This window comes from Schistocerca nitens, chromosome 2 (assembly GCF_023898315.1).
Source record: "Schistocerca nitens isolate TAMUIC-IGC-003100 chromosome 2, iqSchNite1.1, whole genome shotgun sequence".
Lineage (NCBI taxonomy): Eukaryota > Metazoa > Arthropoda > Insecta > Orthoptera > Acrididae > Schistocerca > Schistocerca nitens.
In genome coordinates this window covers 435035130-435060747 of record NC_064615.1, presented here as the reverse complement: position 1 = coordinate 435060747, position 25618 = coordinate 435035130, and the positions used below count along the sequence as shown (strand labels likewise).

The 25618-nt window shown below is 39.7% G+C and overlaps 1 protein-coding gene across 1 annotated transcript in view; it reads left to right on the top strand.

The window, feature by feature from the left end:
- LOC126236307 (lysophospholipid acyltransferase 7) overlaps positions 1–25618 on the top strand; it is a 146801-nt gene that overhangs the window by 47005 nt on the left and 74178 nt on the right. The window contains exons 3-4 of the mRNA XM_049945517.1: positions 5444–5597; positions 21243–21394. Of these exons, the coding sequence (XP_049801474.1) occupies positions 5444–5597; positions 21243–21394 (306 nt within the window). The remainder of the gene's footprint in view (positions 1–5443; positions 5598–21242; positions 21395–25618) is intronic.

Sequence of the window (25618 nt, the reverse complement as noted above, 5' to 3'; positions counted from 1 at the left end):
TGTTCTTGCTACATCTTGCTCCACAAAGGACAGGGCCATGCAGATATACAACCTCAAATTTAGCACTATGGTTGTGAAATTGCACAGCATCATGGTAGTGTCCCCGTCTTTTCCTTCAGCTGTGCAACAAGCCACGGAACTTCTGCCTCATGAAATGAAGTCACCTGCTACACAACAGGCAGACCAGAAAGGACAGCAGGAATGCTCCCGCGAAGACTTCCTACATCCCTCCAGCCAACAAACATCTGAGTCCTCCTCTGCCAACCGGAAAGGCTCCAGGAAGTCCAACAAAGGGAAATGGTTTTCTCCTTCAGTGATTTGGAGATCCTCTTTGATGGTGTCACCACATAATACCCTCGCCCGGCTGACCTCCATGTCGCTGGTGCACACTACCAACCATTTTTCTGTCCTGGGCTCCGCAGATTGATAGAAAGAGAATGCCGATGCCTCTGACCTCATGGAGCAGGAAACTCCAGCCTCTGCACCCTGTAGCAGTGAGTCTTCGAAGGCTGGCACTCGGCAGATGCCGAGGTGACAACCCTTCATTTTTTCCTCGTCATGACTCTCCTTCAGTGGTACGGTTGCGGCCTTCGATCTGAGAAATAGGACTTACTTGAACTCTGCCTCTGGAAAACAAAATTGCATCCTCATGGCCACTTTTAGCTCTCGCATTTCTACCCAGTCCGCTTTGACCTTCCCCCCGAGGATGGCATTTCATCTCATGGGGGAGTCGTGCTACTCATCCAGGATGATGTTCATAGTCCCTGACTACCTGGCTCCAAGCATTTTTCTTCCTCATTTGACATTTTTTCCTTTTTACCATTTACATCCCTCCACCATTCAATGTATCAGGGCAGACTTCCTCCAGCTTATTGGACAGCTACCTCATCCCTTTCTGTGTCTCGGTGACTGTAATGCGCGCCATCCTCTTTGGGGTTCTCCCAGAACATGCCCTCTTGGCTGACCTTCTCAATCAACTTAATATTATCTGCCTTGACATAGGGGCACCCACATTCCGTTCAGAATCCACACTCACCTATTCCAGTTTGGACCTATCCTTCTGCACTGCCCAGCTTGCCCATCACCTTGAGTGGTCCATTCTCTCTGACACATACTTGAGTGACCATTTCCCATGTGCAACCCGTTTGCTGACTCCTACCCCACCTCTGTGCACACCCAAATGGCAGCATTCTAAGGGCAACTGGAGGCTTTACTCCTCCCTGGCGACCTTTGATGAACAACATTTCTCCAGTTGTGATGACCAGGTAGAATATCTTACGAACATTATCCATACCACCGCAGAATGTTCCATTCCTCGCTCTTCCTCTTTACTGCACCATGTCCTGGTCCCTTGGTGGACTGAGGCATGTCGCTACACAGTTCGCATGCAGAGATGTGCTGGAATTCATTTACTAGTTCTTTTAACAGTTCCACTCCCTCTTGCATCATGTGGGTCAACCTCAGATGGCTCTCTGGGACCAAGGTCCATTCTCCAGTTTCTGGCCTGACAGTAGCAGTCGATGTCCTAGTGGACCTTTTTGTTATCTTCAACACCTTGGGCCGCCATTTTGTTGAGATTTCGTGCTCCTTCCACTATCACCCTGCTTTCCTCCATCAGAAACGAGTGGAGGAGGCTCATGTGATGCCCTTCTCTTCTCAGAAACGTGAGTGCTAAATGCTGCCTTTACTATGAGGGAGTTAGATCATGCTCTAACTTTATCCCGATCCTCCGCCCCAGGGCCAGATGATGTTTACATTTAGATGTTTGAGCACCTTTCCCTTGAGGGCAAAGACTTTCTCCTTCATAGGTACAACCACATCTGGGCAGAGGGCACGTTTCCCAGACACTGGCGTGAAGCCACTGTCATACCTATACCTAACCCCCGGTTAGGATAAACACCTTCCTTCTATCTACCACCCCATTTCTCTCACCAGCTGTGTTTGCAAGGTGATGGAACATATGATTCATGCCCGGCTGACATGGTGGCTCAAATCTCACAATTTATTAACCACTGCACAGTGTGGATTTCGAGTGTACCATTCTGCAGTTGACCATCTCATCACTTTGTCCACCCATGTCACGAGTGAGAAAGCTTATGACACCTACTGGAGGACTGATATCCTCCGTACTCTGTAGATGTGAGGCTTCTGAGGCCGTATGCCTCATTTCCTTCATGAGTTTTTAAAGGATCAAGTTTTTGAGATACATGTGGGTTCTGCCATGTCAGACGCCTTTATCCAGGAAAACGTTGTGCCTCATTATTCCACCCAGAGCGTCGTCCTCTTTGCTATTGCCATTAACACTATAATGGCCTGTATCCAGCTGAGCATCTCCGGCTCCCTTTTCGTTGATGGTTTTGCCATCTATTGCAGTTCTCCGTGGACTTGTCTCATTGAGCAGCATCTTCAGTAATGTCTTGATCATCCTTACTCATGGAGCATCAACAGTGGCTTTTGTTTTTCCACTGACAAAACCGTTTGTGTGAATTTCTTGCAGCACAGTTGGTTTCTTCCACTGTCTGTACATCTTGGGTCTGTTGCTCTTCCGTACATTGAAACTACAAATTTCCTGGTGCTTATGCTCGTTAGGAAATTTTCTTGGTCATCCCACGTGTCTTACCTGGCAGCCCGCTGTATGCAGTCCCTCAGTATCCTATGTGTCCTAAATGGTACTTCCTGGGGAGCAGGTCGAACCACCCTCCTCCATTTGTACTGGTCCCTTGTCCGTTCGAAACTAGACTATGGGTGTTTCATTTACTCATCTGCAATTCCGTCTCTCTCTCGCTGTCTCAATACTATCCACCAACGTAGCATCTGTTTGGCCACGGGCACCTTTTACTCCAGCACGCTTGAGAGTCTGTAGGCAGAAGCTGCCGAACTATTGCTGTCCTACTGCCATGACTTTTTCCTCAGCAGATATGCTTTTTGTCTGGCAAGCATGTCCACCCATTCTGTGCCTCCTCCTTCGATGACTCCTTTGATTGCCAGTATAGGGTGCGTCTCTTTTCTCTGTTACTTCCTGGAGTTTGCTTTTGGCTCTTGCTCTGGCAGCTTAACTTCACACTACCTGCCACTTTCCTGATGGGTGTGAACTCTTCACCACCTTGGCTTCATGCAGCAGCCCATGTTCACCTTGGCCTTCATTCGCTACCTAAGGAAACTACTCTTGCCTTGCTCTATTGCCTTCGGTTTCATGACCTTCGCATGGAACTTTGCGATAGTATCTTTGTGTACACTGATGGCTCTCGGACTGAGCATGGTGTCAAGTATGCCTTCATCAGTGGTACCAAAGTTTTCCAGTATGAGCTTCCAGAACTCTGCTCAGTATTTACAGCAGAATTTTTCACCCTGTATTAGGCCACGCAATACATCCAGCAACAAAGCATTTCAATTGCGTCATCTGCTCCGATGGCAAAGGACATTTAATCTTTAGTTCAGTACCTCTGTTTCTGTATGGCGTACTTTATAGACCTTACTCGACATTCCTATTTTTAACTGTCTTCTCTTCCATCGATTGTAATTAATGTGTAGTCATTTTTAAATTCTCTCTTTGTCTTCCTGCTCTACAGTCCTGACATGGGTGCATATGACTGTAGTTGTTTTTGCACACTAAAGCAAAACAAAACAAACTGACACCAAGTTCAATAACCAATTTTGTAGCACCTTCCCTATTGTCAAGCCACCTAAGCACTTCAGTTTTCCTTTTAAAACACAGAAAATATTTTTCTGTTTGCTTGACATGTACTGTACAGTACAACACCTGTTTTATACGTACAATATTATCTTTATTTATAAACAAAATGTGTGAACACAGTGCTGTATAAATCAACCCAATTTATTCTGTGTACTGTAAGAAAAATATCTGTTAGCAGCAGCCAAGTAAGCTGTGCTTATTCTGTATACTGTAAAAAAAAACATCTGTTGACAGCAGCCAAGTAAGCTGTGCTTTAATAACTCCTCTGAACAAGATAATGACACTACCACATGTGATTGGCTATGTACACTATGTGATCAAAAGTATCCGGAAACCCACAAAAACATACCTTTTTCATATTAGGTGCATTGTGCTACCACCTATTGCCAGGTACTCCATATCAGTGACCTCAGTAGTCGTTAGAAGTCGTGAGAGAGCAGAATGGGGCACTCCGCGTAACTCACAGCTTTGGATGTGTTCAGGTGATTGGGTGTCACTTGTGTCATACGTCTGTACATGAGATTTCCACAGACATCCCTAGGTCCAATATTTCAGATGTGATAGTGAAGTGGAAACGTGAAGGGACAAGTGCAGCACAAAAGTGTACAGGCCGACCTCTTCTGTTGACTGACAGAGACCGCCGACAGTTGAAGAGGGTTGTAATGTGTAATAGGCAGACATCTATCCAGACCATTACACAGGAATTCCAAACTGCATCAGGATCCACTGCAAGTGCTATGACAGTTAGACAGGAGGTGAGCTCATAAGCCACACATCATGCCGGTAAATGTCAAACAATGCCTCACTTGGTGTAAGGAGTGTAAACGTTGGACGATTGAACAGTGGAAAAACATTGTGTGGAGTGACGGATCACAGTACACAATGTGGTGATCCAATGGTAGGGTGTGGGTATGGTGAATGCCCAATGAATGTCATCTGCAAGTGTGTGTAGTGACAACAGTAAAATTCAAAGCCTGTGGTATTATGGTGTGGGCACCCTTTGTTGTTTTGTGTGGCACTGTCTCAGCACAGGCCTACATTGATTTTTTAAGCACCTTCTTGCTTCCCACTGTTGAAGAGCAATTCGAGGATGGTAATTACATCTTTCTGTTCATAATGTACGGCCTGCGTTAGAGTGGTTACATGACAATAATGTCCCTGTAATGGACTGGCCTGCACAGAGTCCTGACCTTAATCCTATAGAACGCCTTTGGGATGTTTTGGAATGCCGATTTCCTGCCAGGCCTCACCGACCGACATCGATACCTCTCCTCAGTGCAGCACTCAGTGAAAAATGGGCTGCCATTCCCCAAGAGAACTTCCAGCACCTGACTGAACGTATGCCTGCAAGAATGGAAGCTGTCATCAAGGCTAAGGGTGGGCCAACACCATATTGAATTCCAGCATTACCGATTGAGGGCGCCATGAACTATTAAGTCATTTTCAGTCATGTGTCTGGGTACTTTTGATCACAAAGTGTAGTTGTATTGTTGTGGAGGATTTTGCATGGTATTCGCAGCATTACCACTTCCTCATGTCACTACATTGCCACTTTTTCACATTGCTACACTACGTTGGTTTGTGGCTGGTAGTCCTATCTAGTAACTTTATTTGTATTGAACATATGTTTTTACCCAGTTAATCCAACCATTTCTAAATCCAGACTGTACCCCGATTTAGTTCCGAATACTGGGATTATTACTGGGTACAACAAAACTCAAAGGGAAATAATATTACCATTTATTTCAGCTTTCTGGCTTGGCTTTTGAAAAGAATGATTCCGAAAGTAAGAATGTGTCAGAAAAGTCCAGCGATAAGCTAGAACTCCAACAGCAAGAAGAAATTAATTATGATGGATTGGAAATATTTCATTATGCTTTTTGTTATGTTGGTGTTCTCACAGGTATGTTTTAAGTCATGCACAATATTTATATAACTGCAAGTCGCAATTTTAGTAACAGTACTTTGTTTTTAATTTTGCTGTCATTTCAGTGATACTTTAGTTCTGAAAAAAATATCGCTTGTATGCTTCTTGCTACTTCAATCATTAAGCTTTGTATTAATAATGACACTCATGTTTTAATGCTAATTTGTAAGCAGCTGAGTTTGTTTCATGGTGCACAAAATAATGTTATGAGTCTATCCTGTTTTTAAAACTTGAAAAACTCTTACTGATGAGAATGTTATAGGTTATATAAAGACAGCCTTCAATTCTAGATTTTGGAGTAAAAATTAGATGACCTGTAACTTGACAAGCTTCAGATCCATTTTTAATCAGGTTCTAGATTTTCCCAATAGAAAAATTAACAAATTGTTTTCCAGTATTGTATTGAAATGTTACAGTATTTCTCATGGTACCATATATTAATACACTGCCAGTTATGTCACCTTAAAGTATCATTTACATGAGTGAGTCACTTTATGTCATTTGTAACACTGCACCCTCTACTCCTTCCTTCCTCCGTTTCCTGTTTCTGTGCAGGTCCTGAAAATTCAAAATTCTCATTCTGTATTAGATCAGTACAGTAAAATTTTTTGATGGAGGTGGAAGACAGTGACATATTGAATCTTTTTCAGACCAAGGTTTCTTCCTGGACAAGACACAATATAGCTCTGAAAATGAAATCTAGAAATTCAACTGTGAATCTTAGTTTGGCAAACTGTTTCAGCATCTCAGTTAGGTTTGTGGGTGTGATTGTTTTACTACACCTTCATAATCTTGTGTATTTTAGATTCACAGAGGTCACAGTTCATCTGTGCTAGATGGCTACTACCGAGATGGCTTTTTCATAACTGTGAAAGTACAACTTACTAAAACTTGGATAGTTACACACACTCTTCCACAGAACATACATACCTGCACCACTAACTACTCCAGTCCAGTCACAACCATCATCTATACCATCAACCTACCTCTGAAACCAGTCAAGTGATCTACAAGCTAAGCTGGAACCACTGTGCTGCATTCTACGTGGGCCTGACAACCAACAAGCTGTCTGTACACATGAATGGCATAGAACAAACTGCAGAAAAGAAACAGCTGGACCACCCTGTTGCTGAGCATGCTGCCCAATATGACATTCTTCATTTCAGTGACTGCTTCACAGCCTGTGCCATCTGGATCCTTCCCACACTAGATTTTCTTGATTGCACAGGTGGGAACTCTCCCTACAATATATTCTATGTTACCGTAACCCTTCTGGCCTCAATCATTGTTAGTCATTGTCCTTTACCCAGCTATCTGTTTCCCTGTTCCCATTCCAGCACTAAACAGCCCTTTATTCCACCAACGCACCCACAGCCTTTTTGCTTCTCTCCTTCTGCCCCCGTCCACCGCCCTGCCCCCACCTTCCATCTAACCTCCTGACTGCACCTACTTGCCCTACCCTCTCCCCACCTCATCCCTATGTCCTCCCACAAGCAGCACTCTACCATCCACCACCCCTACCCTGCCATCCTGCCCCAGCATCTTCCTTACCCTCACTACCCAGTTTGCTTCGTGTGTGTGTGTGTGTGTGTGTGTGTGTGTGTGTGTGTGTGTGTGTGTGTGTGTGTGTGTGTGTGTGTATTCTGATGAAGACCTGTTTGGCTGAAAGTTTTGTTTGACAGTCTTTTTGTTGCGTCTGTATGTGACTCAGCAACTGTGCTATATGGTGAGTAGCAACTATCCTTTTCATAATATTGTCATTATTCCATTCTGAATTTTCCATTGTTTGATTTTGTCTTTACGTATTCTATGGACTGGGGATCAATGGATCTTTGCATCTGTGAACTGAGCTGAAGCAATGAATTAAGCTTTAGGTTAATAGATCACACTTTTCTGATAGACAGATGTCATATATATTTGCCTGTGACAATCATCCTTGCTTCTTATCTCATTGTTATTGATTTTCCTTTTTAATAAAAAAAAAAGAGTGCCCAAAAGACTTCATGACAAATGTGCATTCGTAGATGTAGACAACTGACAAGGTCAAGAGTGTAAAGTATTTTATACAAAAGGCAGTCAGAATTTGAAGGAATCAGACATGGTATACCACAAATTTGAGTTTTGTATCCTCTGTTTTTTCTGATATACCGGGTGATCAAAAAGTCAGTATAAATTTGAAAACTTAATAAATCATGGAATAATGTAGATAGAGAGGTAAAAATTGACACACATGCTTGGAATGACATGGGGTTTTATTAGAACCAAAAAATACAAAAGTTCAAAAAATGACCAACAGATGGCACTTCATCTGATCAGAATAGCAATAATTAGCATAACAAAGTAAGACAAAGCAAAGATGATGTTCTTTACAGGAAATGCTCAATATATCCACACATCATTCCTCAACAATAGCTGTAGTCGAGGAATAATGTTGTGAACAGCACTGTAAAGCATGTCTGGAGTTATGGTGAGGCATTGGCGTCGGGTGTTGTCTTTCAGCATCCCTAGAGATGTCAGTCGATCACGATACACTTGCGACTTCAGATAACCCCAAAGCCAATAATTGCACAGGCTGAGGTCTGGGGACCTGGGAGGCCAAGCATGACGAAAGTGGCAGCTGAGCACACGATCATCACCAAACGATGCACGCAAGAGATCTTTCACGCATCTAGCAATATGGGGTGGAGCGCCATCCTGCATAAACATTGTACGTTCCAGCAGGTGTTTATCAGCCAGGCTGGGGTTGATGCGATTCTGTAACATATCGGCGTACCTCTCACCCATCACGGTAGCAGTTGCTGTCCAGCGCCATCTGTCGGACATTTTGTGAAATTTTTTTTCGTAATAAAACCCCATGTCATTCCAAGCATGTGTGTCATTTTTTACCTCTCTATCTACATTATTCCACGATATATTAAGTTTTCAAATTTAATGGAATGTAGTCGAATTAAGTCGGGTGATGCTGATGGAATTAGATTAGGAAATGAGACACTTAAAGTAGTAAAGGAGTTTTGCTATTTGGGGAGCAAAATAACTGACGATGGTCGAAGTAGAGAGGATATAAAATGTAGACAGGCAATGGCAAGGAAAGCGTTTCTGAAGAAGAAAAATTTGTTAACATCGAGTATAGATTTAAATGTCAGGAAGTCGTTTCTGAAAGTATTTGTATGGAGTGTAGCCATGTATGGAAGTGAAACGTGGATGATAAATAGTTTGGACAAGAAGAGAATAGAAGCTTTCGAAATGTGGTGCTACAGAAGAATGCTGAAGATTAGATGGGTAGATCACATAACTAATGAGGAGATATTGAACAGAATTGGGGAGAAGAGAAGTTTGTGGCACAACTTGACTAGAAGAAGGGATCGGTTGGTAGGACATGTTCTGAGACATCGAGGGATCACCAATTTAGTATTGGAGGGCAGCGTGGAGGGTAGAAATCGTAGAGGGAGACCAAGAGATGAATACACTAAGCATATTCAGAAGGATGTAGGCTGCAGTAGGTACTGGGAGATGAAGAAGCTTGCACAGGATAGAGTAGCATGGAGAGCTGCATCAAACCAGTCTCAGGACTGAAGACCACAACAACAACAACAACTGACTTTTTGATCACCCGGTATATAGATGCAGAATATACAAATTACTAATTTTTGCAAATGATCCAAGTCTAGGAATAAATAATGCTGCCTTTATCCTTATTGAAAAAGTCAGCTGAAAATATTTTCAAAAACATCAACAGATGGCTCAAGGCAAATTGATCATCATTAAATGTTATAAGACTTAATATTTAGAGTTCAGTACTCTTTGCAGGACTCCACAAGCCATAAAATAAGTTTCTCAACCAATGAAATAAAAGAAGTGGAAAGTGTTAGATTTGGAGGACTACAGATACATCACAACCTCTATTGGAAAACCCCTGCCTAGAATTAATGAAGCACCTTGGTTCAGCTATGTTTACACTATGCATGATTACTCCTGTAGGTCATTTAAAAATTAAGAAACTAGTTTATTCTGAATATTGCCACTCACTAATGAGTAATTGAATCATTTTCTGAGGAAATTTGAATTACATGGCTAACAATTTCAAAATATGTAAGCATGTTATATTAATTATATCTTATGTTAATTTGAGAACATCCTGCAGATACTTCTTCAAAAAACTGGGTATTTTGACAACTATGTCACAATACATATATTGATTAATGTCCTTTATCATTACCAATATTTCTTTTCCAATTTAAATAGAGAAAAGTATGAATACAATGTCGGGACCAAAAACGACTTCTACAAAAGCCTGAAGGGAGTGACATTAGTACAGAAACGAGTTGGGTGCAGTTGTATTCAGCAACACACCAGAACACATTAAATGTCAGGTATATAATGTAGTCAAGTTGTAAGACTGAATTAGAAAACTTTCTTGAAAGTCCCTTCAAGTTTGCTATCGGATCCTAAAATCAACTTGATTTAATATTTCAGCAATCCAGCTGTTCGCCATCTTCAGGAGAACGCTGCTGCCGCTGCTTCTGAGTCCCGCTGAGAACTGATATTCTCAGCAGGGCTCAGCAGCAACAGAGTTCTCCTGGAGATGGCGAACAGTTGGATAACTGAAATATTGAATCGAGTTGATTTTAGGATCTGGTAGCATACCTGAAGAGACTTTCAAGACTTATTATGCCAGGAAAGCCTACAAAGTCACATAGAGAACTTTCTGTTGAGTAATAACTCCTTCCACTCCATTGAAGAGTATCTTCACAGAATATCTTAACTTCAATACCTTAGGTTAATGTATAATTGAATCAATGAATTAAAAAGGGAGTCATGTCACTTTTTTTCCAAATTATGTTTACTGGAGATAACTGATCTTTATATCAGTATGAATCATTTGGTGTAGTAAGGGATCATGTCCCATCAACAGAAGTGTTTGTTAGAAGGGTATTTAATCACAGAAGGTGCCTTGCCCATATAAACAAGCTTATAATGGACCTGTTCCAATAAAGAGAAGAAACTAGATGATGTAAAGAATATTCTACAGTGCATTCCTGACAGGCACAGACCATTTTATAACAGTATCTGGCAGTGACCAGCAAAGGATGAACAAGATAAAAATGAAACATACCTATCATTGTCTGCTTTGCTGTATTTTGCTTATGGTTGTATTTTGAGTACATTATGAATAAATCTGTATAATCATAACAGACTTTTTTATTGCTATTATGAATATGAATAATATTAACTTGCCTAACACAACCCTTCTGCTGCAAACAGAATGTGAGTTGCCTCATCAACATCATCATGTTTGGAAAGAGTCATCCCTATTATGTTAAAACTTGGTTACTGATCACAGTTAATGGCCAAGGTATATTGTAATGATACATAGTTTTCTTCCTGGAGTCAACTGCTACAATGCTCCATCACAACACCATGCTTAAACCTGGTGTGTAGTAAACTAGTTTTTTGTGTATCCTGAAAAATGTACTTTGTGGGACATGACCCCTTTTCCAGCTCACTGATTCAGTTATAATTAGTGCTGTAAAATGTAATGTAATGCCATGTCACTGTATTGTACTTTAATTTACATCCTTGACTTTTTTCCGTATCCCAGAGCTCACTGTCTGTGGGGTCCATGAATATGACTAATGTAATGTAGTATTGTAATATTTACATATTTCATAACAGAACCCCCCTCCCCCATTTTTAATAAGCTGTATTATAAAGAATAATAAATACATATTTTTTCCTTGCCATACTTTCAGTATTCTCAAAATGTATCAACATTTACTTAGTATTTACAGATGGTTTTCCTACCTTAAATGCTGTTAACCCATACTCCTATGTATTTTGTACGAGACACCTTCTTAAGCATATGGCTCCCAAATTCCAACCACTATGTCAGAATACTTCTCTGCTTTTTGTGTGATTGAAGCCTGTCCACACTACTGTGTATTGTTCACTACCATATGTTTCTCACTAATCCATTGCCTGATTTCGTGTATAGTTACCATGCAAGGGGCCACATTGGTAACACAGTGCTCAGTGATTCAAATCCCTGTATGTTTCCTGTACTTTCTCATAACTGCTTAAGGTGATTGCCAGGATAGTTACTTTGAGAGAGTATGGCTGATTTCCCTCCCTACCATTCCCCAGTCAAAACTAGTGATGTACGTCCAATGACCGCAGCATCAATGGTAAACTTTTATCTTCCTTCTTCTTTCATTTTAATCAGTTTCACTTAGTCCTGCAGTACAAATGCTGGTATCACCTACCACAAGTACTGTGTCTTATAAGTAAACGAACAGTAAGAATCAGCTTTAGGCTTTAGAAAATCGTATACTGCAGTTTCAGTGTTTTTATTCCCCAGCAAATTGGATAGTTTTTCAAACAATGTTATTTCAGAATTTTTTCAATAATCCAGACAATAATCAGACTGATATGTGTTTTGTTATAATAAATGTCATATTTTTTAAAGAGAAGTTTCATTATTGATTGTTTTTCATCAGTATGGAATATTCCTATCTAAAATGATCTATTAATAATATTTATATACAAAAGGACAGTTTGATTAAGAAAATTTTTAAATCCAAAGAGGTACAGAAGAGCTGGCCAGTACATTAACTCAGTAGGCAAACTCCCAGTGCAATCCGTAGAAACATATTTCTCTCTGTCTCATCTCAATGCAGTTCTTGTAAAAGACAGTTAATAATTGTATTTTTCTGAATATTGTATAAATTACAAGATTTTTTCCTCCCAGCTGATGATTGTGGGATTGTTGCTATTTCAGCAAAATGCAGCCTATGTTTCCGTGTGCCTAAGAATATACAATGCTGAGGTGTCTGATAGTGTTCTTTATTTACATTTTCTGTGTGCATTCTGACAGTTGATTAGCCTGGCTAATGACTCACATTTCTAAGCAATTACATTTTTCTTCTGAATTAACATTTTATAAATTTCTCCCTTGCTGTGCTATATCTGCTAATAAATGCTCACTTTCAATTAATTTTTATCAAACATAATACTTGCATCATATGTTCTGTGTGCTATGTTCTAACACAAAAACTTCCAGCATGCCACAGGTGCCATATCTCTTGTTTGAGGGCCATTTTCTACATGTTCAATCATTTCCATACAATCTGATCTCTTGTTTTGCCTCCTTTTTTCAGCCCTTCAGGCATTTCTTTTGTTATTTTTTTCTCATTTCTTTCTCCAGTCTGCTGCCTCTCTCCTTCTTACTTAGAATGTTTTCAGCATCCAAGTTTCCTGGCCCATACTCTATGATTGTTACTTTCATTATATACTTCCCCCATGGCAGACTATTTCTTTGCACCATCAGCAAGCAAGATCATTTCTGTCTGTTATCAAAAAATTTATTTGCTTATTTATTGCTTAACTCTTACAAGATGATTACTATTTTTGTGAATAGAATAGTATTTCAAAATAACCTGTTTCTTCACATGCTCTTGTCTTGTGCCTACAACATTCTTGTTTTAAACAGTTTTTGATGTTGCTGAGCAACAGTCATACAATAATTTTTAAATGACCACACTGCCATTGGGTCTACTGAAGCAGGGGATACAACCCGTCGGCTTTGACCAGTAACGTCACACACCGTCAGATGGCTTGCGGAGTATGGATGTAGATGTAGATGTAGATGTAGATGTAACGTCAGAATTGGCCAGAGAGCATTTATTACACAGATGAAACAGCTGACAAGACTGTTCAGAAAAAAGAAATACGAGAGACGAAAAATATAGTTGACATATGTCAAGGCAAGTAGTATTTTCACATTTGCATCATATTATTTCTGTGGAAAATGAAGGGGAAAAATGGATGGATATATTGGTAGCATAGAACCACCTCACGTCACATATATGTGACTTGTATCTCGAACCTCATTCAAACTGTATTGGTTAACTGCAGTACAGGATACAAGTTTAGCGTGCGTCGATTTCTTCATTTTTGTTAGCATTAATATGCTGTTGCTCAGTTGAACTATATAGGTCAACTGAAGTGTGGGATACAAATTTTACATGTGTTGTTTCTTCCGCCTCCGCTACCACTAATAGTCTGTTCTTACATAGATAGTAGTACTACCGCTGCAGAAGGAGTTACGTACATAATATTTGTATCCCATACTTCTGTTGACCTATATAGATGTATACTGCTAATGAAAACTTGGAAATTGATGTACGTTACATTTGCAACCTGTACCTCAGTTGAACTACACAAAGAGGCGATAAGATGACACATATACAATTTGTATCCTGTACTTCACCATGGGGTACAGTTTTTTTTTTTTTTTTTTTTTTTTTTTTTTTTCGCCTTCGATGCTAATAATATCGGCTGAAAGTTATAGTTTTGATTGCAGCAGTGACAATAGTATCCCATTCTTTAGTTGAGCTATATAGCTATACACAACATTTGTATCCTGCTCTCCATTTCACATATATAGGTAAATCTCATCAGTGCTACGTATGTCGTTCTTTTCGAATAGACAGTGTCAGTGTAAAGATCAAATGAAGGCGGGATACAAATTTTAGTTGTGTTGGGCGTTTCGCCTTTAGTATTACTACATAGTGGAGTACATGAAAACATATGTAATGGTGTAATACAACAATGAAATACGTCAAAATAGTCAAATGCAGTAAAAGAAAAAAATGGAAAACTGAACTTACCACACGGGTACTTCTTAAAAGAACTGAAGCTTGCCTAGAAAGACATCCAACAAAAATAACACACACACACAGACACAGACACACACACACACACACACACACACACACACACACACACACACACACACACACATATATATATATATATTCACCCCCAACCCCCGTCCTAATGTGAAATTAGCTAACATATTTCAGACGGTACATTTGCCCAACACGTATAACAAAACATTTAAACGGGCAATATGTTTGGGGAATACTACGCCTCCATGAATATTCGTATAAGTGACTTTGAAGTGTAGAAATCCGGCGTTTCCCCTTCCCTACAAAGATTTCACAGCTGACCAATAACCCTCTATGCTATTTGTGCAAGCCCCTGTGGATAATGATCTGAACTCAGTATTGTGATTAACTACAAGATGCTGATAACACCTTTCCCTTAAATCCCTATATGAAGAAAAACCATCTGAAATTACAATGGAACCCTAAGCAACATGAGCTTCAATTAAGCTGATCAAAACTACCTTTCTTCGATTGGATACTACTTTAAACACTACATCGTCACACTCTTGGCTTGAAACTACAGCCGCCCTAACCCATAATTCCACCGGAGTTCCCCCCCCCCCCTCCCTGTTGTACTTCCTTTTGCCAAAATGCGAATCGTCAATTTTGACCATAACACCCGGCCCCCTGTGTTTCATGTATTTGCCATGAACTTCCCTACAAAAAGAGTACCAATCCACAACTGTATGCTTACTGACACGACATTCATGGACACACATCCACACAACAAACACCAACAGTACGTGATTTTCATAATGTCTCTCAAGGCGAGCTTAGATTTTTCAAACCACGTCCCGTGTAATGGACCGCCACAACCGATCTTTGCCGCAGCGCCATACAAATAAGTCGTGTGTACAGCGACGAGATACACTTGTGAGGCGCATATGTTCGTCGCACTTGTGACATCAAACATACTCGGCAATGAGACCACACATTTGTAAAAAACAAATCTTGGCCAACATGTCTACGCCCATAGCCTCTTTCAAATCATCCAATTTCATCGGAACAGATAAATCCATACATACAAACAATAATGAGATACTAAAAATTGTCCTAAAATAAGAAACTAATAGTCCAAATTACCTCAATATCACTAAGAATGAAATTGAGTACTGAATGAATTGCAAACAACCAATTATTTGAATTATACGAGAGAAGGAAAGTTGCTACTCACCATATAGCGGAGGTGCTGAGTTGAGATAGGCACAATAAAAAGATTCACACAATCATAGCTTTCGGCCATTAAGGCCTTTGTCAGCAGCAGACACACACACACACACACACACACACACACACACACACACACACGCAAGCACAACTTGCAAACGCATCTGCAGTCTCAGAGAGCTGAAACTACACTGCTCTCTGAGACTGCAGATGTGTGTGCAAGTTGCGCTTGCGTGAGTGTGTTTTTGTGTGTGTGTGTGTGTGTGTGTGTGTGTGTGTGTGTGTGTGTGTGTGTTTGTACTGCTGACAAAGGCCTTAATGGCCGAAAGCTATGATTGTGTGAATCTTTTTATTGTGCCTATCACGACTCGACACCTCCGCTATATGGTGAGTAGCAATTTTCCTTCTCTCGTATTGTTAGAGTCCATCCTGTATTTTCCATTGTTTGATTCAATTATTTGAATAAAGGCACACGAAGAATATTTTGAGCAATATGTAGCAATCTCTTTTAAAATCACATTAAGTTCTTTTAATGTACAATGATCGCGCTTATCCGGAACACAGAACTGTTTTATTATCTATGGCTGAAAGTAAAGACATTAAAGACATTATTATCTATGAGTAATGTATGACGTCACTGGTCAAAGCCGACGGGTTGTATCCCCTGCTTCACTAGACCCCTGCCATTTGACTGTGTTATTGTTTATTTAATCAAGACCTAGGTTTCGCCCTTGTATGCCATTTTCAAGTGGTTGCTAAAAGCAGGAACTGCACACAGTAAGACCATGTAAACTTTTCAAAAGATATAAAATGTGTTAAAAAGTTAATGTAAATTGGTGTATAATTACAAAATATGTACTTACAGTTTATGTCATTAACATATATTGCAGGACATCAAGCTCAAATTTGGCAATAAATTAAGAAAAATATTGGCTCCCCACAAAATGCCAGATGTAAAATCATCATCTTGAAAAAAGATCATTAAATAAAAGTGGGGGCATGGCATATTAAGTAAATACAGGTTTACTTGGTATGTAAAACATGAACACATGTGCTTGAGTTGTAATGATAGTGAAATCAAAGCGTACAGGTAATACAACAACTGAAAACTGAAATATCAAAATGTCAAAGATATATGACTATTAATGTTAAATATCTTCAGACTGTATACAATAATTTTTTAGCGGCACCATGCACCATCATCTTTGCAATAAACATGTATACAACAAATAGTTAACAACTGTAACTGAACCCATATTAAGTTGGATGAGGAGCTAAAGTCTAAAAGAAATGAAATGAAATAAATTTCAAATACAGTTAATCACAATAAGAACATAATAAGTGCTATCGATAATAAAAATGCAAAAGTTAGCAGTGAGAGTTAGAAATGTGAGGGGAGGGGTGGTGGAGGGTGGTGGGAGGGGGGGGGGTGAGTAAATGAATGTTAGAGAGGTGGGTATATGTAGAGGATATGGACCGGGGCCGGGATAAAATGACAGTAGGGTTATGTGTGTATATTTGATTAAATGTTAAAGCAGAAAAATTCAAAATGAGAGTGTAAATGTGGGATAAAGTTGGGGTGGTGGATGGGGAGGGGGGCAAGAAATTTCAAAGGACCTACCAATAGGTGAGTGGTTGAAGGCTCAAAATGGGGGGGGGGGGGGGGGGGGAACAAGAGACTGTAATGTTTACCGATGAACAAAGCATTGAGGAACTGGGCTTGGGGAGGGGGGGTAGCTGGTTGTGGAAGAATGGTAATCCATTAGTTTAGGTCGATATGTATAGTGATGCTGGCAGAGCGGAGAGCTGGGAATAAGGGAATGGAAGAGAGACAAAAAGACACGGGGGGGATTCGTATTTGGGAGGGGGTAGTCATGTTGGATGGGTACAGGGGTTCACAACGAATGGAAAACATGAGACTGCAATTAAAATGCAACATTTATGAAATATAGTAAAAGTAGGAAAATATATAGTAATGATACTATGCTTATGGAAATGTAAAAATACATTACACTTTTATAAAGTGGTGTAGTTGCCCCTTAGTAAGAAAAACCCTAATGAAAGCTACTTTGGTGTTACATACCATAAATAGATTCATGTACATGTACAGTTGACCTTAATCACAATAAATACAGATCATATTTATTGCAAGGATGTTAACTAAGGACAGTATGATGACAGAATTTCCTTGAGCATAGTATTTACATTTCCATAAGCATAGTATGATTAATATATATTTTCTTACTTTTACTGTATTTCATAAATAGTGCACTGTGACTGTAGTCTCATGTTTTCTATCCACCTTGGACCCCCTTACCCATCCCACACCTCTATTCCCTCCCAAATACACCCCCTCCCCCCCCCCCCCCTCCCCTCTGTGTCTTCTGATATCTCTCCTATTTCCTTATCCCCAGCTCTCCACTGTGCCAGAATTACTATACCAACCTAATCTAATGGATTACCATTCTTCCCCACCCAGGCCCCTCCCCCTTCCTTGTTCAAATACACCCCCTCCCCCCCCTCCCCTCTGTGTCTTCTGATATCTCTCCTATTTCCTTATCCCCAGCTCTCCACTGTGCCAGAATTACTATACCAACCTAATCTAATGGATTACCATTCTTCCCCACCCAGGCCCCTCCCCCTTCCTTGTTCCTTAATGCTTTGTTCATTGTTTTGCCCCTCCCATTTTGGGCCTTCAACCATTCACCCCACATCTACACTCTCATTTTGATTTTTCCTGCATTAACATTTAATCAAATATATACTCATATCTCCACTGTCATTTTATCTAGCGCCCCCCCATCCATATCCCTTACATACCTACATATACCCACCTATCCAGCATCCATTTACCCCTTCCCACCCTCCCACCACCACTCGTGTTTTTAACTTCTGATATTAACTTTTGTATGTTTGTTATCACTGGCACTTACTACATTCTTATTGTAATTAATTGTCTTTGAATTTTATTTCATTTTGTTTCTTTTAGACTTTAATTCCTCATCCAATTAAATTTGGATTCACTTCCAGTTGCTGATGATTTGTTGTATACATGTTTATTGCAAAGATGATGGTATGCAGTGCCGCTACGGAGATTATTATATACAGTCTGAAGATATTTAACATTAATAGTCATATATCTTTGACATTTTGTCATTTCAGTTTCCAGTTGTTCTATTACTCATACTCTTTGATTTCACTATCATTACAACTCAGGGACATGTGTTCATCATTTATATACTAGGTACATCTGTTTTTACTAAATATGGTGTGCTCCCACTTTTATTTACTGCTCTTTCTACAAGATGATTTTACATCTGACATTTTGTGGTGGGGGTCAATATTTTTCTTCATTTATTGCCAATTTTGAGCTTGATGTCCTGCAATATATGGCATAAACTGTAAGTACATATTTTGTAATTATACACCAGTTTACATTCATTGTTTAACATTTTTCCATCTTTTGAAAGTTTACGTGTTCTTACTGTATGCAGTTTATGCTTTTAGCAATCACTTGACAATGGCATAAAAGGCTGAGACCTAGGTTGTAATTAACTGAACAACACTACAGTCAAATGGTGGTGTACTCATTTAAAAATTATTGTTGTACCCAAATATTTCTTATTGTCTAATAGTTTTTAAAGATTTGTTATGTCTCAGATACTGTGATAATTTCACATTCCAGTCTCTATATTCAGAAATCATGCATGGAACAATTGCTCACTTTCAGTTAATTTTTTGATTGTGCAGTTATTTTTTTACATAACTTATATTTTTCAACCTGATTTTCTTCTTCCTAGACTTCCCAATCTCTCCTGCATTTCTTATAGCTACCCTATCATCTGCTGTGTTTTTTTTTTTATTTCTTCTTGTGTCTTGCAGGACCAAATCCTAAATTTTATAGTTTCTTACTTTACTATTTGTAACTAAAATAATTAAGGTATTAATCCACCAAAAACTATTTTTTTTTCATTGTTTGTCATCAATTCCTCTCGTATTTTCTAACCAAAGTGACACAATGGAAAATATTGCCCAAATAATTAGAAGAAATTTTTTAATTAACTTGGAGTTGTGTGGTTTCTTCTGCAACGTCACTTTTGATTTCCTTTTACTTGTTAAAGCTGACCTGACCCTTTGTTTGTAATGCTTTCAACAGAATGCTAATATCTGATGAAATAAACTGGCAACTTCTGTGTTGTCATTTTACCCTGTGTTTTCTTTGGTTCTCTTCCTCTCCATGTCTCAACTTTAGTTCTACAATCATTTCTGCATCTTACTGTTGCTTGATCTCATGTGCTCTGTCCTTCAGAAAACATCATACCTTTTGCTTATTTAATTTTCTGTTTTTATGAGTCTTTGCTTCTTTTGCTGTACTTTACAGCTGGGTAAAAAAAATGGTAATCACAGTTGTAGCCTTTGTAATATACCAATTTTGTTACCTTTTTAACCATTATAAGAACTATGATCTAACAGTTGTATCCTTAGTGGGCTCTATGCATTTATCCCAAATTTGTTTACTAAATGTTTCATCAGTGATCATGAATAATATAATATGAAACAAACTGAGCATTTAACAACTTTCTTCGCCTTTCCCTTTGTTCCACTCTCCTCCTCAGCTCCAGAAACAAATTTCCTTATGAGAGGTAAACAAGAAAAGATTTTATGAAATTTTACAAGCTGTTTTACTCTGTTTCTGCATGTAACTTTGGTAAGTATGACTATTTAAATATAGTTTAACCTAGTCTGAGTCTGCTGGAACCATCATAAAACAGATGGTAGCAATAATGCTTGTGCATTTGATTAAATTCCTCTTTTACTTTCTGTCTTCTCTTGTTAGTTCTTACACTGAGTACATCTTGTGATTCACAATCAGTCCTTATCCTATCTGTAGTAGAAACTATCTGCTCATTCCTCTTTTCTTGTATCATTGCCTGTAATCATTGCTTTTGAAAACTGGATGTTCAGTAGGGATTTTGTTACCATCTATGTCATGAAACAAGCTTTCAGTGGTCTCCTGTTCTGTTATGCTGAAAGTTTTTTGTTTCACTTTGTTATACATTCATAATAAGCTACAATAAAAGAAAGCAGCTGTCAAGTTCTTATAGGGTAGTCAAAAAGTTAACATCACATAGCTCCAGAATTAGTATCCTGTAAATGATGTCATGTGGTGAAGAAGTGGTAATGACATATTGATTCAAAGTTAAAAAATTAATGATTTACTGCAGTTAATGATGTGATCAGTAACTAATAATCTTTATGCAGCAGTTTTATTTTTTTCTTTTAAGAATGGAAGTCAGGTTGAAAAATGGAAGTGGAAAAAAAATTTAGGAACTGAAATGTTATGAAGTATTTTTTCTGACCTGCAAACAAAAAAAAAAAAAAACAACAACAACAAAATTGTCTGTATTGCATACAATTCCTTACTACCTTTATAAGTGAGTACCTTTTGTAAGGAAACCTGGACAGTGAAACTTTTTGAAAACCCTGGAATATGTTTAATTCTTAGACAGTCTTACAAAACACTGATTTTTCATGCATGCCAGTTAGTTGCACTGCTGCAAAGTTTTTGGTGCATGCTATACTACTGTTATGTGATAAGTAACTGTAGTTTATAACATTCTAGTAGTTTTGTAGTGTTCAGTGGTTTGCATGTTTAATTAATCACTTCTTGTTGTGCTCTAATATTGCACTGATATGAGCTTACATACAGAAGATTTCCTCATTACAGGTCCTTATTACAGATATCGTACATATCGGGACTGGGTACAGTGTCCTTTTGCTGAGTTTGCACCTTGCATTCAGGCAACAATCCAAAAGCTTAAATATGTGCCATTGTATGCAGGCTTATTTCTTCTTGCCTCATACCTGTATCCAATTCAGGTGTAGTAAACACAACAACTTTTGATTATCTTACTGTGTAAATCATATGTATATTTGGATGAAGTTTTGAAGTCATTGAGATTGTAAGTGCAACAAAGAACACTTAAACTATTTTATCTCTGTGAAATGATTTAGAGAATGCTGTGTGTATCTAGCAGGATGTGACTGTGTCTGTCTCAATTTAATTACTGAACTTATTAGAGTATGTATATGAGGATAGGTCATTACTCACCAAATAGAGGAGATGCATAACAAATAGGCATGAAAAATTGTGTAGGCTCTGGTGATCTATTCTCATATATGTATCAAATTCAATCTTGAATTTTCAATCATTTAATTTATTGGAGGTATTATATAGTGTGTATGTTTAACTCGGAATGTAAATTTCATAACAAAAAAAATTATTTGTGTTTTGGGGCACACGGCACAGCACTGTGGTTCTCATTGTAAGTGCTGCTAGTGATGAGTAACATTGATGTCAAGTTTATTTTCTGACTTGGAAACTGATTTTTATTGCTTACTCATGTGTGCTTAATATGGAAATGTCGATTATGTCAGTAGCTTATTTATTGCAAACGCTCAGTTTCTGTTTCATAAATTTTGTAATGGTTCCTCAGTTGCATATTTTGTTTTGTGTGAGTCACATTGGAAGATAGAAAGAGATATAAAAAAAACAAAGATGATGTGACTTACCAAACGAAACCGCTGGCACGTCGATAGAAACACAAACAAACACAAACATACACACAAAATTCAAGCTTTCGCAACAAACTGTTGCCTTATCAGGAAAGAGGGAAGGAGAGGGAAAGACGAAAGGATGTGGGTTTTAAGGGAGAGGGTAAGGAGTCATTCCAATCCCGGGAGCGGAAAGACTTACCTTAGGGGGAAAAAAGGACGGGTATACACTCGCACACACACACATATCCATCCACACATATCAATATGTGTGGATGGATATCAATATGTGTGGATGGATATGTGTGTGTGTGCGAGTGTATACCCGTCCTTTTTTCCCCCTAAGGTAAGTCTTTCCGCTCCCGAGATTGGAATGACTCCTTACCCTCTCCCTTAAAACCCACATCCTTTCGTCTTTCCCTCTCCTTCCCTCTTTCCTGATGAGGCAACAGTTTGTTGCGAAAGCTTGAATTTTGTGTGTATGTTTGTGTTTGTTTGTGTTTCTATCGACGTGCCAGCGGTTTCGTTTGGTAAGTCACATCATCTTTGTTTTTAGATATATTTTTCCCACGTGGAATGACTTACCAAATGAAAGTGCTGACAGGTCGACAGACACACAAACGAACACAAACATACACACAAAATTCAAGCTTTCGCAACAAACTGTTGCCTCATCAGGAAAGAGGGAAGGAGAGGGAAAGACGAAAGGATGTGGGTTTTAAGGGAGAAGGTAAGGAGTCATTCCAATCCTGGGAGCGGAAAGACTTACCTTAGGGGGAAAAAAGGACGGGTATACACTCGCACACACACAAATATCCATCCACACATATACAGACACAAGCAGACACGATAGACACACAAACAAACACAAACACACACACAAAATTCAAGCTTTCGCAACAAACTGTTGCCTCATCAGGAAAGAGGGGAAGGAGAGGGAAAGACGAAAGGATGTGGGTTTTAAGGGAGAGGGTAAGGAGTCATTCCAATCCCGGGAGCGGAAAGACTTACCTTAGGGGGAAAAAAGGACAGGTATACACTCGCACACACGCACATATCCATCCACACATATACAGACACAAGCAGACTGTCCTTTTTTCCCCCTAAGGTAAGTCTTTCCGCTCCCGGGATTGGAATGACTCCTTACCCTCTCCCTTAAAACCCACATCCTTTCGTCTTTCCCTCTCCTTCCCCTCTTTCCTGATGAGGCAACAGTTTGTTGCGAAAGCTTGAATTTTGTGTGTGTGTTTGTGTTTGTTTGTGTGTCTATCGACCTGCCAGCACTTTCGTTCGGTAAGTCACATCATCTTTGTTATATATATATATATATATCTTCGCCGATGACATTGTAATTCTGTCAGAGACAGCAAAGGACTTGGAAGAGCAGTTTAACGGAATGGATGGTGTCTTGAAGGGAGGATATAAGATGAACATCAACAAAAGCAAAACGAGGATAATGGAATGTAGTCGAATTAAGTCGGGTGATGTTGAGGGTATTAGATTAGGAAATGAGACACTTAAAGTAGTAAAGGAGTTTTGCTATTTGGGGAGCAAAATAACTGACGATGGTCGAAGTAGAGAGGATATAAAATGTAGACTGGCAATGGCAAGGAAATCGTTTCTGAAGAAGAAAAATTTGTTAACATCGAGTATAGATTTAAGTGTCAGGAAGTCGTTTCTGAAAGTATTTGTATGGAGTGTAGCCATGTATGGAAGTGAAACATGGACGGTTAATAGTATGGACAAGAAGAGAATAGAAGCTTTCGAAATGTGGTGCTACAGAAGAATGCTGAAGATTAGATGGGTAGATCACATAACTAATGAGGAAGTATTGAATAGGATTGGGGAGAAGAGAAGTTTGTGGCACAACTTGACCAGAAGAAGGGATCGGTTGGTAGGACATGTTCTGAGGCATCAAGGGATCACCAATTTAGTATTGGAGGGCAGCGTGGAGGGTAAATATCGTTGGGGAAGACCAAGAGATGAATACACTAAGCAGATTCAGAAGGATGTAGGTTGCAATAGGTACTGGGAGATGAAGAAACTTGCACAGGATAGATTGACATGGAGAGCTGCATCAAACCAGTCTCAGGACTGAAGACCACAACAACAACAACATATATCTTTCTTATAGCAAGTGGATGATGCTCTTGCAAAGACTTACATTAACTTGTGAAAATGTTTGCTTATTTTTATAAACATCTGTAGTAAATACCATCAGAGAATTTTTATAATTTCTGTAAAATCTTAAGTTTTGTAACCATTATGCAGTGCTACTGTGGGAAGGGGTGTGAAACATATTATATTTGCATTGGAGATGAAATACTCGTGTAATTTAAGAATCCATACAGGAGTTCAAGAGAAACTGTTCATCCTTACACAATCAACAAATGAAAAAAATAGAAAAAGAAAGCTTTACTCTTCTGATGCAGCGCTGTAGCCTTGCTTACTCTGTAAGCCCACTTGATATCCAAAAATAGTGATTTTTATTGACCGAAGGAACTCCAGGAGTGACCAGCAATATCACACTTGATTGGCTCTCATTGTATTTGATCACTGGAACATCTCTTAGAACACATGCATTAAATCTGTAAAACTGTAGCAATGATCAAGGCGAAAAATTGGCTGTAAGGCAGGTGGGTACAAAACTATCTACATTCAATCATGTGGTCCACACACACATTTGGTTTCACAAGTTTTACTTCTACACTCCTGGAAATTGAAATAAGAACACCGTGAATTCATTGTCCCAGGAAGGGGAAACTTTATTGACACATTCCTGGGGTCAGATACATCACATGATCACACTGACAGAACCACAGGCACATAGACACAGGCAACAGAGCATGCACAATGTCGGCACTAGTACAGTTTATATCCACCTTTCGCAACAATGCAGGCTGCTATTCTCCCATGGAGACGATCGTAGAGATGCTGGATGTAGTCCTGTGGAACGGCTTGCCATGCCATTTCCACCTGGCGCCTCAGTTGGACCAGCGTTCGTGCTGGACGTGCAGACCGCGTGAGACGACGCTTCATCCAGTCCCAAACATGCTCAATGGGGGACAGATCCGGAGATCTTGCTGGCCAGGGTAGTTGACTTACACCTTCTAGAGCACGTTGGGTGGCACGGGATACATGCGGACGTGCATTGTCCTGTTGGAACAGCAAGTTCCCTTGCCGGTCTAGGAATGGTAGAACGATGGGTTCGATGACGGTTTGGATGTACCGTGCACTATTCAGTGTCCCCTCGACGATCACCAGTGGTGTACGGCCAGTGTAGGAGATCGCTCCCCACACCATGATGCCGGGTGTTGGCCCTGTGTGCCTCGGTCGTATGCAGTCCTGATTGTGGCGCTCACCTGCACGGCGCCAAACACGCATACGACCATCATTGGCACCAAGGCAGAAGCGACTCTCATCGCTGAAGACGACACGTCTCCATTCGTCCCTCCATTCACGCCTGTCGCGACACCACTGAGCCGGCCGAAGTGGCCGTGCGGTTAAAGGCGCTGCAGTCTGGAACCGCAAGACCGCTACGGTCGCAGG